The sequence below is a fragment of the Microtus ochrogaster genome, chromosome 10 (assembly GCF_000317375.1).
Source record: "Microtus ochrogaster isolate Prairie Vole_2 chromosome 10, MicOch1.0, whole genome shotgun sequence".
Classification (NCBI taxonomy): Eukaryota; Metazoa; Chordata; class Mammalia; order Rodentia; family Cricetidae; genus Microtus; species Microtus ochrogaster.
Genome location: NC_022016.1, coordinates 20,725,432 through 20,743,598, shown reverse-complemented (window position 1 = coordinate 20,743,598; position 18,167 = coordinate 20,725,432). Strand labels below are relative to the sequence as shown.

At 42.1% G+C, this 18,167-nt stretch overlaps 1 protein-coding gene across 1 annotated transcript in view; it reads left to right on the top strand.

The window, feature by feature from the left end:
- Positions 1–18,167, top strand: part of Frem1 (FRAS1 related extracellular matrix 1) — a 152,423-nt gene that overhangs the window by 68,659 nt on the left and 65,597 nt on the right. Inside the window, exons 16-20 of the mRNA XM_005352752.3 lie at positions 1,099–1,351; positions 9,107–9,301; positions 10,483–10,668; positions 11,960–12,156; positions 15,693–15,888. Coding sequence (XP_005352809.1) covers positions 1,099–1,351; positions 9,107–9,301; positions 10,483–10,668; positions 11,960–12,156; positions 15,693–15,888 — 1,027 coding nt within the window. The remainder of the gene's footprint in view (positions 1–1,098; positions 1,352–9,106; positions 9,302–10,482; positions 10,669–11,959; positions 12,157–15,692; positions 15,889–18,167) is intronic.

Genomic DNA, 18,167 nt, shown 5'->3' with positions numbered 1-18,167 from the left:
AGACCACAGAGGATGACAGCCACTAACTGGATAATCACAAAGATAATTGACTAACATACACACACACACACACACACACACACACACACACACACACACACACACACACATCATATATATGTTTTATGAACAGAAGTGTAAATAATTGAAGCTTCTCAATTATTCCGAGTGATCAGGAAACCTTCCTTGGAAAACACGCATGGGGTCTGAGGCAGAAATCAGTTGTACAAAGAGATTGAGTCAGCATGTACTGGGCAGGCTCAAGAGGGAGACAGGCCGTGAGAGATGGCAAGGAGTGTGTGCTTGGGTGGAGATAGAGAGGGTGGCGAAGGTTACACTAGAGACTCCTGGGAGAATCATACGGGGAGCAGAGGAGACACTGAAGGACCCTGCAGACCAGCAATTGAAACTTTGCTTACTAAGATCACTTTGGCTAAGTATGGAGAAGGTTGTGTAGGACTGAAAGGGTACACGGGCTCACAGGCTAGTACCAATCAACCAAACAGCCTAACAAACAGCCTAAGAAACAGCCACAAAGTTAAATCAACCAACCAACCAGCCAGCCAACCAAACAACAAACAAAACCCTGTGACTCAAGCCATTTGACATGCTGTTATGTTTCCCATAGACCCGTGGAAACATTGTGGATAGCCAGAAATTGAAGGTGGCAGAAAGCTTTGAATCACCTGGTAATGTGAAATAGGAATAACTTTCATGTTATGGATGTACATGCATCCAACCACTGGGCCCCGAATTCTTGCGGAATGTGTGGTATTGATGAAAGAGGCTGTGTGTTAAAGGGAGGGATGCTCTATGTTGCATGTCTGCTTTGTCTTCTGAGAACAGTGAGCACTCTGAGTTCCCAGCTATAGCCACAGACTCCCATTCCTGCCTAAATGATCTCTCATGCAGAGCATTCCTCCACCAATTGAGAAAGTCAAAAGACTCTGGCTGCTTTGGCCAAATTTCACGGCTATTGTTCCATGTGTCCAGAAGATGAAAAATGCCTGTTACCGTGACTGTGAGCGGTGCTTTACCAGCTGGGACATTTGTCACTCCTTTTTTCCTCAAAACTGTGCTCTTATTTTTCCTGCTTAGGTATTCCCTGTGAACGATGAGCCACCTGTTCTCAAGGCCGACCTCATCCCCATGATGCATTGCTCAGAGGGTGGAGAAGTGACTATCACCCCTGAGTACATTTTTGCTACTGATGCAGACAGCAACGACTTGAAACTCTTGTTTCTGATTGCCCGAGAACCTCAGCATGGGGTGGTGAGAAAGGCTGGAATCCGCGTGGACAGGTTCTCTCAGGGAGATGTCATCTCAGGGGCTGTGACATACAAACACACAGGTCAGTGACAACTGGTGTGGGGAAGGCATTCGAAGGAGTCTGATCTCCATCCTTTGTCATGGGCTCCCATAGCATTGCAATCTTAATGCTTGTTTCCACTAAAGACAAAGCAGCCTGCAGCCTGCACCCCAATTTGGAAGCATGGTCGTCCTGGGCAGAGGTCCTCTGGCCTGAGTGTGATGTAGAGAAAGAGCACCGTCACTTGCTCCACTGTTCAAATGCCCCTCCATCCCTCTTACCCAAATATGTCTTTTTTCTTAGTCAACTTGAAGAATTTGACTTACAGATTTATAAATCATAACGAGATACCAAAGCAGGCCACCAATGACATCATCACTTTAAAAAGTCTCCTGACCACCAGCTGGCTTCCCAGAAGTAACTGGTGTCCTTTCTAAGAACCTAAGAAGCAAGTCGATGTCTTGCACTTCGTGTGATTTGCTTGTAGCGTGTGACAGAACAGAGGGCAGGTTTATAAGGACCAGGTTTCCACTGATATTATCTCGATATATCGTTACTCAGTTGACATTTCTTCCCGCCATGTGACACGTTCAACGAGAGAAAGTAGTAACTCAGCATCTGACATTCACAAGGCGCAGCATTGAGCCCATGGGCTACAGTGGAGTATGGTCCACGCTGCTGAAGCACTGTTATCTAAGTGTGCAGATAAAACCGTTTCACACAGAAGGATGACCGTGAGACACTGGCACTTCATACTGTCCTTCTTTGAGTATCTTCTTTCCTGCCAAGTTTTTTTTTTTTTTTTTTTTGTCAGTTTGATACAAGCTAGAGTTATTTGGGAAGAGGGTTTCTCAATTGAGAAAATACCTCCATAAGAACAGACTAAGCAAGCCTGTAAGGCATTTTCTTACAGACAGACGTGGGCAGTGCCATCGCTGGGCTGGCGGTCCTGGGTTCTATAAGAAGGTAGACTGAGTAAGCCACGGGGAGCAATGCAGTAAACAGCACCCCTCCATGGCCTCTGCACCAGCTCCTGATTCCAGATTCCTGCCCTGTTTGAGTTCCTATCCTCACAGCTTTTAGTGGTGGACTGTTTATGGGTGTGTGTTAGAAATAAACCCTTTCTTCCTCAAGCTGCTTTTGGTCACACAGTCTTTCATCACAGTGACAGAAATCCTAAGTCATCGACTTAAGTCTAAGTTAATAGCATTTGCTCAGAAGCAGCATCATGCATTTCCTCTTGCTTGAGTTAGTAACGCACTATCACGGGTTCATGCTAACACACCATAGGCTTCTTTAGACTGAAAACACCGTGGAGGAACGGGGGAAGTAAGAGGCATTGGAAAGGCTAGCTGAGTGGGACACTGTAGTATTTATTTTTGTGTCGCTATGTAAAAAATACCTGACAGAGAAAATGGATGGGAAGGATGTCATTTTGTGCATTGATTTCTGAGAGTTTTTGACCACACACAGTCCTGTAGTATGACGGAGAATCTCAGTTGAGGCAGAGGCGAGCCGTAGAGTCCCTTCACACGGTGACAGCCCAAGAAGCAAAGAACAAGACTGAAATTAGGGGCTGGGCTACCACCTTCAGAGGCCACCTTTGGCATCTATTTCTCTAGCTAGTCCCCATCTCGTCAGGCTCCACTGACTCCCAAATCCTGCCACACATTGGGAAACATGGCTACGTGATCTAGGTGCATGCCTCTGTGATCTCGTAACTCATGAATTATGTGTGTCAGTAAAACCAGCACCATATGGACAAAGTCAAGGGTCCTTGCCATCTTAAGAAGTAACCTGGTTGCCCTGGAACATGATGTGTCACTGCTTGGGAGGCCAGCCTCCAGCAGCACAGGGTTCAAAGGGAATCCACAGCCGGCTCGTACTGTGACTTTTTTATCTGAGGGGGTTGGGGAAAATGTCATTTCCACTCTCTCTTGGTGGTTTCCTTCTTTATTCTCTATTCTTTTGTGTTCTTCCTACTGTATACTTTTTTTTTCCCTAAAGCTTATATACCCAACAAAGTTTTTCAGATAATGTAGGAATCACAGTGTGGTTACATTCTATTGTTCAAGTGAATGACTATAATGAATACAAGTAACAACATGTTTTTCACCTTCCTTACATGATTAAACCTTTTACGGATTACAGGTGAAAAATAAATTGTCCCAAGAATCCACATACATTTGTTATAGAGTAACCATGTAGGAAACAAGTCAGTCACCTCAGTCGGGTCTTTTACTGGCAGGCTGCATTTTGCAGTTACAAAGAAAGGGCCAATTACTTTATTACTTATCTTGAAAGGCAATAAGGAATCTTAGGAATCGTAAACCTCAACTTCTATATATGAAAAATAAGAGGAATCAGTCAGCTCTACTTTAAATCTTTAGGTACATATCCACCCATCAACAATTTTTTATGTCAAGAGATAAGGGCAGAAATGGGTACAAGGAATCAATCATCACCTTTGGTCATCAACCAATCCAAACAAGAGAAGTATCAGTAATAACTGGGCTGCTTTGTTCTTGTTCCCTCCCCTTAAAGTGTCTTCACTCAACTCTGTACCTTACTAAAGCTTTAGATTATCCTTCTCGGCTTTTTCACCTCAAAGCTATTTGATGAAAACATCTTAGCCGCGTTGGTTCATCTGTTATGCACCCCGAAACCTGTGAACACCCCTCCTAATATTAAGGTTGAGAGAATTTAAGCAAGCTGGACTACTGGGACTCAGTTGTTGTTGTTGTTTTAAATTATTAACCTAAGCCACAGTCTAAATGGGTTCTCAATAGAAACTCATATTCTAGCTGTGTGACACTTCCTTGTTTATATATTTTATCATCAAAACTCAATTTAAACTAACATTATTATCAATTAGACAGCACAGCTTAGGAAGGAGTCATCTCCATAATCATCCGCAGGCAAGAATGCCCAGTATACGGAAATGTTTCCATGACATAAACACACTACGTTACAGGCAGTGGGGCTCTCCCCACACCTACTCATACCATGCCAGATACCAGAGAAAGATGGCAGCAGCAGAAGCAAAAGACATTCCAGGGTCTGTGGTCTCCTCAGGGAGTTGCCTGTTGGTGGGCTGACACCTTGAACTTCAATTGTCACCTGCTGCTCTTCCGACTCGGCCACTAGCAATGAGGAAAGCAGCCTGAGCCTTGGAAAACATCTTCCTAGACCGTCCTGCTCAAGCATGGCGCTCCCATAGTTTGCTATTTCAAATGAGCTTGCGGCTTAATGCTCTGAAACAGCCCATCCATGAGATCTTGTTGCTTCCTGAAACGCAGGGTCCTCTAGCCCCTTCCTGTCTTCCTCATCCAAGTATGCCGCTGCTTTTAAACAACTGCCGCCCCTTTCCCCCACTCCTTTTCTTCACAGCTTACAGCACGTTCTTCTCCTTGACAAACGGCACATCTCACCTCCTCTTCCTCTTCATTTTCCTCCTAATTTTCACTGTAAACCTGAGTAAAATCATCTGGTAGAAATCATGCCACAGCCTGAATGCTATGTTGTCTTAAAAACTTCTTCCACCATTGATATTAGTCCAATTCCTTCTGAATCCAGCCCCACTCAGATTTTAAGGACATGGCAAACAGACAGATTTGTACCTCAGGCTGGCTCCAGGGTTATGTATCACCCCTTCCCCCCTGTTTTGTAGGTCACCTGTAGATCTTACAGGGAAGGGACTCAAAGGCCAATGGTTATTGTTTATTGAATAATTGCAACATTTTAGCAGGCTTATGAAGCACAGGTAAATTATAGTAAGATTAGTCCTGTTCTCTTACACTGCCTTCTGAATCCTAAAAGGCAGATTTACAAACATCTAAATCTCTTCTAGTGTGATGGCCATGTAAGGAACTATTAATAGGAAGACTTAGAAGGACACTGGGGGAAATGATTTCACATACATTTTTTAGTTACATTATATTCGAAGGAACGATAGACTCCAAGGGTGTTTTGAATGCTTCATTTCATGAGAACTCCTTTACTCCACTGGTATCATTTGGCACTGCTTGGATTGATATCAAGAATCCTGGCATTAAAGACCAAATGTCCCTGTGACTTATCTGTTCCAATCATTCCTTCAGGGTTTTGATTAATTTTATCCCCTGTACTGATTAGCTTTCATTATCAACTTGACACAGCTGTGAATCAGGTGAGGAAAAGAGTCTCCATGAGGAAGTGTCTATGCTGGGCTGGCCTGCAGGCATGTCTGTGGGAAGGGTTCACCCTTGGAGGTAGAAGTTAAGTTCCTATTGCTAAAGACACCAGGTGAGGTCCGTGGACTGGGACTCACCTGAATGCCTCCTCTCAGAGGACTGCTTTCACTGTACCTGAAGGTGCTATACAAGCTTCTAAAGGGGGGAGTAATCAATAGCCATGACCCCTGTAAACTAGAGCAGTGGCCAACATGACATGAGAACCCCTAGGGTGTAGTAGTGGCATGCATCCCTTGGCAGTAACCAACGGCTCTCTAACTGGGTTAAGACCCCGTCAATAAGAGGGAAATCACGCCCGGTACTGGAGACCTAGTCACCTGCTTATGGCTAGTGAAGTCATGGGTCTTGGAGGACAAGACTGCACTAAAACAACACAACCCCTAACAACAATTCAAACATTTGTCCGGATGCCCATAGCTAAGGGTAGTCCTCACCCCTCAACTGAAGAGACTTCTCTTGGTAACAGATGGAGGCAATCGTGGAAAACTACAGCCAAACAAAAATGCAGAGCTGTAGATCCCAGCCCTAGCCAATACCTCCGTAACACAGCTCCTGTGCCTGAGGTTTAGGGATCATTGTGGGAGGGGGGCTGAAAGATGATAGCAGCCAGAAGAGCAAAGGGGCTATGGGAAATGTTAGAGAAGCTACACCTGTGAAGTCTCAGCTACATGGCTGCTGAAACTTGACCTGAACAAGGATCATGCCAGCCGACATGCTAACTTGGAAGGGAGAAAGCTAGACAAAGTATTACAGACAACTAAGGGATGTGGAGAGGGAGACAAGGTCTCCAATTGGTTATCCAATACCAAATGGTCAGCTCTGAAAACATATGCATACAAGTCATGCTATACAGACTGAGCAGATTGTACATATTTAGGAACACATACACACACACCAACAATTAATGAGAAAAAAAGTGAATTTGAAATAGAGCAAGGAGGGGCACATGGGAGAGGGGAAGGGGAAATTCTGTAATTGTATTATAACCATGCAAGTATCATATCCCTTTTATCCTCTTCCACAGAGGACTCTTCTCTCAGCCTTCCCCCACTACTGTCCCGCACACTTCTCTGGATTTGTGTTTCTTCCCCTTCTCTGGCTGCTGCTCCATATTGTACTTCAGTGAAACTGCTTTCCAGGCCTGGCTTCTTTTTTCACTTCACACAATGCTCTTGAATTTTACCCAGGTTGCTGTGACTGGCGTGGCACAAACATATCATCTGTTCTCTCTGTCACCCAGGGAAGGGCACTGAAGCGGCCCCACATTCTCTCCCTCACGACTAATGCTGCAGTAAACATGGGGGGAGTGTTACTCACATATCTTTTGGTATAGAAATTTCATCTCTTTTGGGAATCCAATAAAGAGTGGGATTGTTGGGTCATGTGTCATTCTAATTTTTTTTGAGGAATTTGCATAGCGTTCCCCATAAGACTCTAATTACTCTACAGTCTCTCTAGCAGTGTTTGTGTTTCTCTGCATTCGTTAGTTGTTGTCTTTTTGGTGATGGATTCTCAGCTGAGTAAGATAACTCACTGTGGTTTTTGACTAACGTTTTCCTGATAATTAATCAAACTGCACACTTTCTGATGGGATTGGGTTGAGTCTCTCCATCACTTTGGGTAGTGTGAACACGACATATATCTCCTGTTTTTTTATGTCCTTATCATTTCCTTTACTAGTTGCTGTGAAGTTCTGCTTTTTGTTTTATTTTTTAAGTATTTTGAGTGTGATCACTTTCTTAATTTTCTTCTCACTGTGTTCACTATTTGTCTATCATCACATAGTGAGCAGCACACAGTAGGTCCTTTGACATTCAGCATATTTAAAAAGTGCCTTTTGCGGGGGGTGCACAGTGTCTGCTTTTGCTCTGCTGGAATGCCCAGGGAGCTAATTATCTCATTGTGGGAATTGAGTAGATGTTTATCAAATGAGTAACTGATGGATAAATGTTCTAAGTCAACCTACTTCTTGTCACCACTTTGAACAGTTGAGATCTCTTTTTTTTTTATTCCTGCCAAAGTTGAAGGATAGTGCTTCCTTTATTGAAAACTATTTTAATTATTTTTTCAAAATCTCATGTTGTGCATTTTAAGCATATTTATCTCTCCTTCCCATCTCCTCCCAGATCCACTCCTAGCTCTCTACCACCCGTCACTACGTATCCATCTCTGCATATATGTGTGTGTGTGTGTGTATCTATATATGTATCTTTCTGTGCCTCTCTGTATATATTAGTCTATCTATGTATCTATCTATGTATCTATCTATGTATCTATGTATCTATGTATCTATCTATCTATCTATCTATCTATCTATCTATCTATCTATCTATCATCTATCAATCATCTATCTATATATACCTACCCATCTACACCCATCAAATCAATTTGTGCTGTCCAAATACCCCTGGGTGTGGCACCTACCCAGGATCCTCTTCAACCAGGCGTCACACTCTTAAAGAAAACTGACCCTTCCTCTCCCAGCACCTATCAAACAAATGGTTTCTATTGAACTTTCCAAATTTCACCATGGATTTTCTAGTTTTTGATCTTTTATTCATTTGTGTACTCAATGGTATTGCCTCTGAATTTTCCTTGTTTTGTTTTGTTTTTTTTTTTTTGAATAAGGAAAATCACATCAAGCTCAAGCTCAGTACTCTGTAGATTTGGCAGTGTGTCTGGTGAGAGGAAATAACGTCACTGATCTTCTGGTCTTTCCCTTCCCTTCCCCTCCCCTCCCCTCCCTTCTCTTCTCTTCCCTTCCGTTCCTTTCCCTTCTCTCCCCTTCCCTTTTCTTCCTTTCCCTTTTCCTTTCCTTTTCCTTCCCCTCCCCTTTCTCTTGCCCCTCTTCCCCTCCCTCTCCCTCTTCTCTCCTCTTCCCCTTCCTCCCCTTGCTCTTCCCTTTTCTTCAGAGCTCCCAGCATTGTTTCCCTCTTGGTTCTTTAAGAATTGCCAAGAGCCTACATTCAGGACTTTTCTGTTGCCTGGAGAACATAGGCTGTCCTCTTTGTTGGTATGTGATGGGCTAGTGCAGATTGTCCTGTTTGCTGATCAGTGATTGGCTAGTGTGTAGTAAAAGAAACACAGAAAGAAATGGCCAGAAAGTGGATGACCTTTCATTACACTTATCCAGAGTCCTCTGTGTCTCATGGCTGCTGTGTGGTTGGTGCTTGTTCATTTCCGGTGGTCAGTGCACATGGAAAGATAATTACCAAGGGAACAAGGGCACTTTCTGCCTCTCCCTGAGGTTGTTGCTAGCATCAAAGGGTTAGGAGGGAAGAATGAAGCATCCCTAGTCAGGCTTCATGCCTGCCCTTTGTTCATTTGTGAGCTGTCAGACCCATGTTAGGCCCGCTTTGCTCCTCCATATGGTGGTCCATGGCTGGCAGGGATTTCAAAAGAGTCAACAGATGGACAAATATTTTTACATTATTTTCCTGACTATATTTAATTTTATAGTGGTAAAATTGAGTTTCCTATTTTATCCCCACAAATTCCTTCTCTTTCTACTCAGTGTGGGCAGAAAAGGTATGAATGGGGTTGATCTTGGTGTTCTGTTTTCCAGGTGGCGAGATTGGCCTGGCACCTTGTTTTGACACCATTATATTGGTGGTTTCGGATGGTGAGGCTGGCCCTTTGGTGAATGACTGTTGCTACAATGGACCCGATCCATCTACTCCTCTTCATGAGTCCTTTCCCATGTATGAGCTCAACATCACGGTGCATCCCGTCGACAACCAGCCGCCTTCAGTCATCATAGGTGACTGTGTTATTTCTATGTGTATGAATGTCTTAGTGTCACACCCAAGGCTTAGTGAAAGAATTCTCTTAGATTAAAACACCGAGAAATGCAGTTGTTGTCCAGGAACCATCTCAACAGAAATGTATAATGAATTCAAAATCTGTAATAAAGGCAATCACAGGGCAAAAGAATTTACTTGCCTGAAAATTTATGTTTCCATATGTAGAGAGAACGCAACAGCACGTGTGTGTCTGTGTGTGCCTGTTACAAGGATGTCGAGAGACTCAGATATACTGCTTTATCTCACATGGGAAAACATCATTTGCCGGCTGGAGAGAGAATAATTGATTTCATCCATAATAATTTCTACTAGCACAGAATGTGCTCACCACAGAGACCATTTATATACATTTAACCTTACGTGTTTTTCAGAAAGTCATCCCTTCATAGGCATTATGTATATGTTCTGTCTCACAGAAAAATAAGCATATGTATGAACGTTCTTGTAATTTGCTAGCTATCTCCCAAGCAATGTTCTGGAAAGGAAGCATTATCCCAGCAGAACAATTAAGCACCAAGGCATGAAAAAAAATGTTCGTTATGAGCAATTCATAATCGCTCTCGGGCAATTAGCACTCTGACAAACACTGGTAGCGACTGATCTTGAGGAGTACATAAACTACATTTAGTGGCTTATCATTAAAACAGTTTGGCAATTCTTATTTCCATTTATCACTTCTATAGAGACACAAGGGAAATCAGAGTTCCTTGAGAATGACTGGAGGGCTGGAGCAGAGCGCTTAGCATGGCTGCCGCCTTTCCATTATCATCTGGCTGGCTTGTAGAAGAAGTATACAATTCCATAAGTCAAATTAAATCCCACTCATTACCCCTGCATTTTTTTTTTTTCTGCAAAGAGAATTTATGCCCAAGAAAACGAGCATCTCCCATGGAAGCTTATTTGCCGGTGGGAGGCTGCCCTGGTTGGGATGGCAATCACGCCCTTCAGTTCTCACTATTCTGATGGAGGAGTTCAGGCTCATGGAAGTGTGTGTGTTTTTAAATTTTATTACATTTTTATTTACTTGTTTTGTGAGTGTGTGTTCTGGGGATTAAACGCTGGTCATCGGGCCTGGCAGCAGGCGCCGTTACCCACTGAGCCATCTCACTGGCCTGTGACTGCTGTTCTTGGTGTGCAGGTAGGCCGCTCGTGGTGGACGAAGGCTTCTCAGGAACCCTCACGACTTATCATTTGACGGCCACTGACCCGGACACCGCTCCAGATGACTTAGAATTTGTTTTGGTGTCGCACCCCCAGTTCGGCTACCTTGAAAACACACTCCCTTCTGCAGGTTTTGAGAAAAGTAACATGGGCATAAGCATAGGTAAGTCCTGGGCTCCAGACCAGCAGTGTCTTGCTAGTGTTCGTGGATGTGCCTAGCTGGACCATGCTTAGGAAATTCACAAGAATTCAAAACATCCCAGTCACCATATATGCTTCCAAGAGATTATTCTGATGATTCTAGCTGGTATGTTGAGTCTTAATTGTTTCTCATTTTAACTTTTAACTTAGTTTTTCTTATGCATGGACATTAATAACTGAAATAATTAGAAACTTCACTTTTGAAAACGATTTGAATCAACACTGAAGTACTCACCTTTCCAAGGCCTTCTTGGCAACACGGCCCTGTGAGAGACTTAATCTGGTGGAAACACAGGGTCTCATTCTCACAGTGTTTTAGCATTTTTAATAGGTATTACTGGAAAATACTGAGAAATATGCCATGATTGGTACTGAAAGAGAAAATCTGAAATGTTCAAGTAGGTTACATTAATCTTTTGTTGTTGTTGTTTTTCATTTTTGTTTGTGGAGGCAGGGTTTCTCTGTGTAGCCCTGGATGTCCTGGAACTCACTTTGTAGACCGCACTGGCCTTGAACTTGGAGGTCCTCCTGTCTCTACCTCCCAAGTGCTGGGATTAAAGGCGTGCACCACCAGGACCCAGCTTAATTTTGAAAGCAAAATGTTTCTCAGCAACCAAAATAGCCCTAAAGAAAACAAAACAAATAGAAAGCAAAACCCAAATCCTCCAAAGATAATACTTTGTAAGTAAATTATTTTTCAATCTCCTTTAAAGACATTTGTATTTTTAAATTTGAGTGAGATAAGATTTCAGATTAATTAAATTAAAGGTTATGCAACTTTTCTTGTGATTTATTTCACGATTTTCTTCTAGCTAGCTGGACATCAAGTCAACTAACTCCACTCAGGGCAGTGAGTTTCTTGATGTCTGTTATGTAGACAAATCATGGGTCTCCACTCGTTTTGCCTTTGTGTCAAAGAGGTGGCATCCTCCTTAGCCAAGTATGACAAGAGCCATGTGTCAGAAGGACAGTTTAGCCAAGGGCAGGTCTCTGTGACTTTCAGTTCATGTGTCTGGAGAGTGACCACCAAGTCCCCTGCATCTTCATGCGTGGTGATCACAGTTTCACTCTTCGGGCACGTTCACACCCTTCCTTTCCGTCTGTGGGACCTGCCTTTCTGTGGATGGCTGGTAGGCGTCCCACTAGCCCCACTATGACCGCTTACCTGCCTCGCAGAGAAGCAGCTGGTAAAGACCGGAAGTTCCTGGGGAGGGCTATTTATCATTTCCCCGTTCTGTCTTGGTGTGTGCTAGCTTCGTTCCGGTGGAGAGACATGAAGGCTTTGCACATTAACTACGTGCAGTCCAGGCACCTAAGGGTGGAACCAACTGCCGATCAGTTCATGGTGTACGCCACAGATGGGAAGGGACGCTCCTTAGAGACAACATTCCATGTTGTCATCAACCCCACAAATGATGAAGCGCCTGACTTTGCGGTACAGAATATCACTGTAAGAAACATACCGAATGTTCCTTTTTATTTTCTTATCTTTTTCTGATTTTTATTTTTGCCTAGATAATCCCGTTATGTTGGTCCAGGTGCACCTAATATATTAATTTGCTGACAAGTAAGAAAAAAGAATCTTGGCTATATAAATAACACCTGTGAAATATTAGCCTAGTAAGGATGGTGTGTGTGTGTGTGTGTCTGTGTCTGTGTCTGTATCTGTATGAGTGTGTCTGTGTGTGAGTCTGTATGTGTGTCTTTGTGAGTGTCATAGAGTACCTACTGGATTTTAGATTCCGAGTCTTTTCCGTGTATTCATAGTTAATCCCCACAATAGGCTTTTAGGGTGATGGTGTTTTTATTGCCATTTCATTACTGAAGAAATGGGGCATAAACAGGTTAACTAAGTAACCTAAGAGATTTATGGACATGCCAGATTTGTGTCTGTATACCATAATTTTTCTGTATGTTTTTACTTATAAATAAAAGAACCATACCCTCTACTGTATGCTTTACTTTCTAAAGCAAAATTTTAATACATGTATGAAATCTTTTCTTATCAATATGCAGTTCCTTTTACATATTCTGCACGTCTATATATGATTATTTAATTTATACGCATGCACTCACTAGCAAGTTGAATGAACACAAACACAGTCTTTGGCCTCAATGGAACTTGTGTGTTGCTTTGAATAATTTTGCATCTTGAGCAGGTTATTTCTCTTCAAGCTTTTGTTTCCCCATCTTCAAAAATATATATGTACTTTCCCCCCCACCCAGAGATTCTTAGGATGATTGAGTTGGGCAAACACAGTAGGCTCTTAATGAGCGAGGGTTTTCAGCACCATTTAGTGTGTCATCTTCTTTCTAATATTGACCAAAGCCATTATTTTCCCTCATTCTTTTTTGCTAAAAATAATCACATTCTAAATGCAAAAGTCTTTATTTGATTTTAATTTTCTCCTGAATCTTAACAGCACACGAGTGTCACCTCAGCGTGAGATTTTAGAGCCAGCTCCTGCCTCCCCTCTTCTTTTGGCTCATGGTTTCCTCTGGAGAGCCCTTCAGTGATTATGTGAAGAAAAAAAATCTATGACTGATCGCTCCTGCACCTATTTCTACTATCTTTATCTGCCTGGGGCAAGGGCTTCTGGAGTAATTAGGCCTCTGGGAAGTCGTCCCTGATCCCTTTGTGGAAGGAATCATGTCTTTCACCCTTGCTTCCTCACACACACAACACACACACACACACACACACACACACACACCCCAGACCCTTGGGCATTGGCAGAGACAACTTTTAAGCTTCAATAATTTTTTTTCTTCTTCACAGAACACATTTGGTTTTCCTGTTAGAAAATGTCCTTATTGTATAGATAGTTGGTGTTCCATCAAAATGTTTTAGTTTGTTATAATCGTTTGCAAACCTATTAAGTATTAAATATCTGTGTGTGTATATATATATATATATATATATATATTCCTTTAAACTTTTTATTCTCATAATTTCAAGAAACCATTTAATTTCCAAAAACAAATTCTGTAGTTTTTTTTTTAAAGAAAATTTCTTGGTAATCTTGTGGATGAATTTACCATTTTGTAAAAGTGATATATCACCACACAGTCAAGAAGAAAACACTTCATAGTTAAGCTCTATATAGATGGAGACTTACAACATGTTTTTAAACTGCTTTCCTAAAGTTCTCAAGGGTGGGGAAAGTGAGATACTGGCAAAAGTTATTCAATAGGTTTATCATTATGAATTAATCTAAGATTTTTTTGTCTTTAATTTGAAAAGGTCAGATAAGAGTAACATTGTTTTTTGTCCAAATGTCATAGTGCACTTGCAGGAATGGTCCCTTCAGAGCCAATGGGAGGAGCTGGAAAAAAACCATAGGCTTTCGCGAAGTGATCTCCTCGGCTATAAGGATAGCCTGCTGGTTTTTGATTCTTGACATTGAACAGCTCTCACTAGTCCTTGACCATGCCGCTGGCAGACAGGCCTTCCCAGTCCTTCCTGGTGGATTCTTGAGAACATCTTCACTACCCCAGAAGGCAGCAAGTGGCCTGGCAGATCTCCAGGAAGCGTGTGTAGAATTTATGTAACTTTAGTCCTTAGATCTTCCTGTATTTCAGAACAAAAACAAAAAATTTCATGTCCTATCCTCTCTCTGAGCAAGGAAAGCAAACAAACAAAAAAACCCAAGACAGCTAAGACGGTCAAGTCCTAAATGACTGAAGCCCTTCTGAGGCAATAGCTCTTTACTGTGGCAGTGGTGGTAGTGGTGGTGGTGGTGGTGTGTGTGTCTCTCTGTGTATAAGTGTGTGTCTGTCTGTCTGTCTGTCTGTGTGAGCACGCAGGAGGAGGAAGATGCCAGGTGTCCTGCTCTATCACACTGTGCCTTGTTCCCATGAGATGAGCTCTCCCACTGAGCCTGGAGCTAGCCTAGCAGCCAGCGACCCCAGAGATCTTGTTTTCTCAGCCTCCCATTAGTACGGAGGCTGAAGGTGCTCTCAGCCACACCCAGCTTTTTATTGGATGCTAACTTTTTATTGGGAGTTGATTCAGCTCCTTAAAGTTTCACAGCAAGAACTTGTACCTGCTGAGCTTTCTCCCAGCAACTGAGTTAAAAAAAAAAGTATCTACTATGATAATAAAAATTTAAAACACCAAATGTTGGATTCCGAAGGTTATTAATAACAATAAAAAAAGGACATGAAGTTGGGAAGGAGATTGGGCATTAGGGGGAGTAGGAAGAGATAGTGAAGGATGAATATGATCAAAATGAAATTTAAAAAATAATAAATATTTAAAAAAGAAATCCCATTTTTCTCTGGTGTATGCAGTAGGTTTTTACTGCTACAAGCAGGTAGACAACTAGAATTGTAGAAACAATGACTTCTGAGTTCAAGAACCGACTAGTGTCTGAGGTAGACTCCAGGTTCTCTTGTACACCGAGCTTTCCTGGCTTCAGCAGAACAAGCGTACTTTTGCTGGCTTCCACCAGCACCAACCTTTGAATCATTAACAACAGAAATGGTCTAATGTTTTACAACAACTTTTTGAATGTATGTGTTTGTACAGAAATATACCTGTGGATGATTTGGGGGCGTGCATGCCACAACCCAAATGTTAAGCATGGAGGGCAGCTTTGTGCACTTATTTCCCGCCACTTTTATGCAAGTTTCAGGACTTGAACCCCCATCGCCAAGCCTTGTGTGGCAAGTACTTTTACCTACCGAGCCGCCTCACCAGCCCCACACAGATATTTTAATCATGCACCCTATGTCATGCGTGCAACAAAAGAGCACTTAGAATCTTTAGAAAAGATCTTAGGAAGATGAATAGATTCTTTTTACATTCCTGCTAACTGGAAATTTTGTTTTCTAGAAGCCAGTATCTGAAAATGCCATGGAAAATTTGAAGTAGGACATCTTCATATAAGTGGGGTGGATTTTTTGTTCTCAGCAGCTTCTCAAAAGGAATAGAGGGAAGGTTCTGTTTCACACTGCTGACTCTGCTGGTTTGCTCCTGCTCAGGTGTGTGAGGGTCAGATGACAGAGCTGGATTCTTCCTTCATCACTGCTGCTGACAGGGATGTTCCCAAGGACCCCTTACTCTTCAGTATCCCTCGCAAGCCCCAGCATGGCCTCCTCATCAACATAGCGATTAGCAAAGAGTCTCCTCAGATCAAACAGGAAATTCACAACTTCTCCGTGGACCTTCTCAAGGCTGGTAGGCCATGACTTAGCCCGCCCACGTGTAGACTTTAAAGCTGCAATAGGAGAAGCAGAAATTTGTTTGGTGGGTACCAGAGGCAGGGGGAAGAGGGAAGAAGTGAGTTGTTGATCAAAAGGTACACAATTTCAGTGCAACAAGACCGAGTTTCAGGCATCTGTTTGTGCACTGTGCTGACCATGGTTAGTGACATGTAGGGCATTGCTAATAGTTCACACGTGCACACACGCACACATGCACACACGCACACACGCACACATGCACACACGCACACGTGCACATACTAACAAGGTGAGGTGATGGGCATTAGTGTGATGTAAGCCTGCCACAATTGCGCATATCAAAATTTCATGCTTACAGATTTTTGTTAATTAAAACATAAGTTGGAAAACTGTTTTACTCCACCAAAGATACTAACAAATCATAGAAATAGGGGGAAGAAAAAGTATGTTCTTCATTTGTTAATTCCTTCAGACTGAGCTGTGGATTCTTGATTGACGAGGAGTGTACAACCTCAGCCAGACACTGTAAACAATTGCAGACGCAGGGGGATGTTTTCTTTGACTTTTAGAATACCGTGAACAATTTCCATGAACAATTTTATTTGTGATTATTGGTACTTTAACACAGAATTTTAACATAATTTAAAATTTCTTTTTCAAACTATTGAGATCATGGGACTAAATTTCAAGAGGCTAGTCTGCCAAAATTTCAACAGTTGAAACAAATATAGATCCACATATAATAACCACGCATTAGTCTCTGTGGAGAGAGTGTGTTCTTTAAGGAAATGACACACTGGAACAGCCTGAATTGTTTTTTAATTACCTTTTAAACGACCTTATCCCGTTTTCCATGTATAAAAATACTTTCAAAAATTTGAGCAAGTATGTGGTTCTAGAATTAGTGCCTGATCTCAGAGTCCTTTCTTCTCTGTGTGTTTCATTTTCCCAACCTGGAAGGTCTTTCCTCACCTTGGGTTGGCCAAGATGGCGCCTTCAGAACACGGCGCTCTCCTCCCACAGGAAGCCAGTTATTCTCTGGACTTTGTCCTGACGCTTTTCTCTTTCCCCTCCTGTCTTTCCAGTGTCTGTTTCTCTACTTAGAATGGAGTCTCTTTGTCCCAAAGGTTATTTTGTAATAGTTGCAGATGCCGTCTTGTGTCTGAGCCTTAAAAACCAAGTCACAGTCTCAGTTTCTGTGAATTGTAGAGAAATAAATTCCTGGACTTCATGGCTGATAAAGACCAAATCAGTTCCCATGTGCTGCAGACAATAGTGTTACAAACATAAGGAAAGGGAATAACCGCTTAAAATCCACCCCCGGGAAGTATGATTTTTTGTTGACCATTCTATTCATTCATTCATTCATTCATTCATTCATTCATTCATTCTTTTCTGTTTTCAGAGTCAGGTTAGATGATGCATGTCAGTAATTCCAGCATCGAAAGAGCCTGAGGCAGGGGGATCAAGAGCTCAAGGCTTTCAAGGCCACCCTTAGCTACATAGGGAGAGTTTATCTACAGGGGGAAAATGACAGCTTAAAGTCTCTTTTCATTCATTTATTTTTTTTTTGTGCATTTCGGGGGACTCGTGGGGTTCCTAGTGCCATGGCTGATGTGTGGAGGTCAAGGGTCAACCTGTGACATTTGGTTTGCTCTTTCCCCCATGTGGATTCTGGAGCTCAAGCTCAGGTGTGAAGATAAGAACCTTTACCTTCTGAGCCATTCAAAGACCCAGGACAGTTTTTTAAAAAAATGATAGTATTGGTTAATGTTATCAGATTAAATAAGTGTCGTGTATGCATTGAACAAGTTAAATAACATAGTCAATTCAAACGAAAAATAAATTGTTCACATGAATGCGTATTTTGGTGACATTTTTGAAAGTTAGGTTTTCCTTGCACTTTTTTTTTTTTTGGTTCACTTATGGCCATATTAAAAAGAAAGCCAAACAATTTGAATATATTCTCACAAACATCCTGCCCCTAACCATATAGAGTTTGCCAACCCCTGCCATAGTAGGGTAAATCACAATCTCTTCCTTTACATTCTCAGCAGAACCTGGGATGCTTTCGGCAACCACAGGGTTTTACCCTATGGAAGGACCCACTGCAATTTTTCATGGCTGTGTTCTATTTTAAACATTTTTCATTTCTTGGCATTAGTGGTCATATGTCAGCAAACATTTTGCCTAAATCTTAGCATTTCTAGAGCTTTGTCGTACATTTTGAAAATAGCAACTTAAAGTTTTCAATTGATTAGGCATAGGATCAAT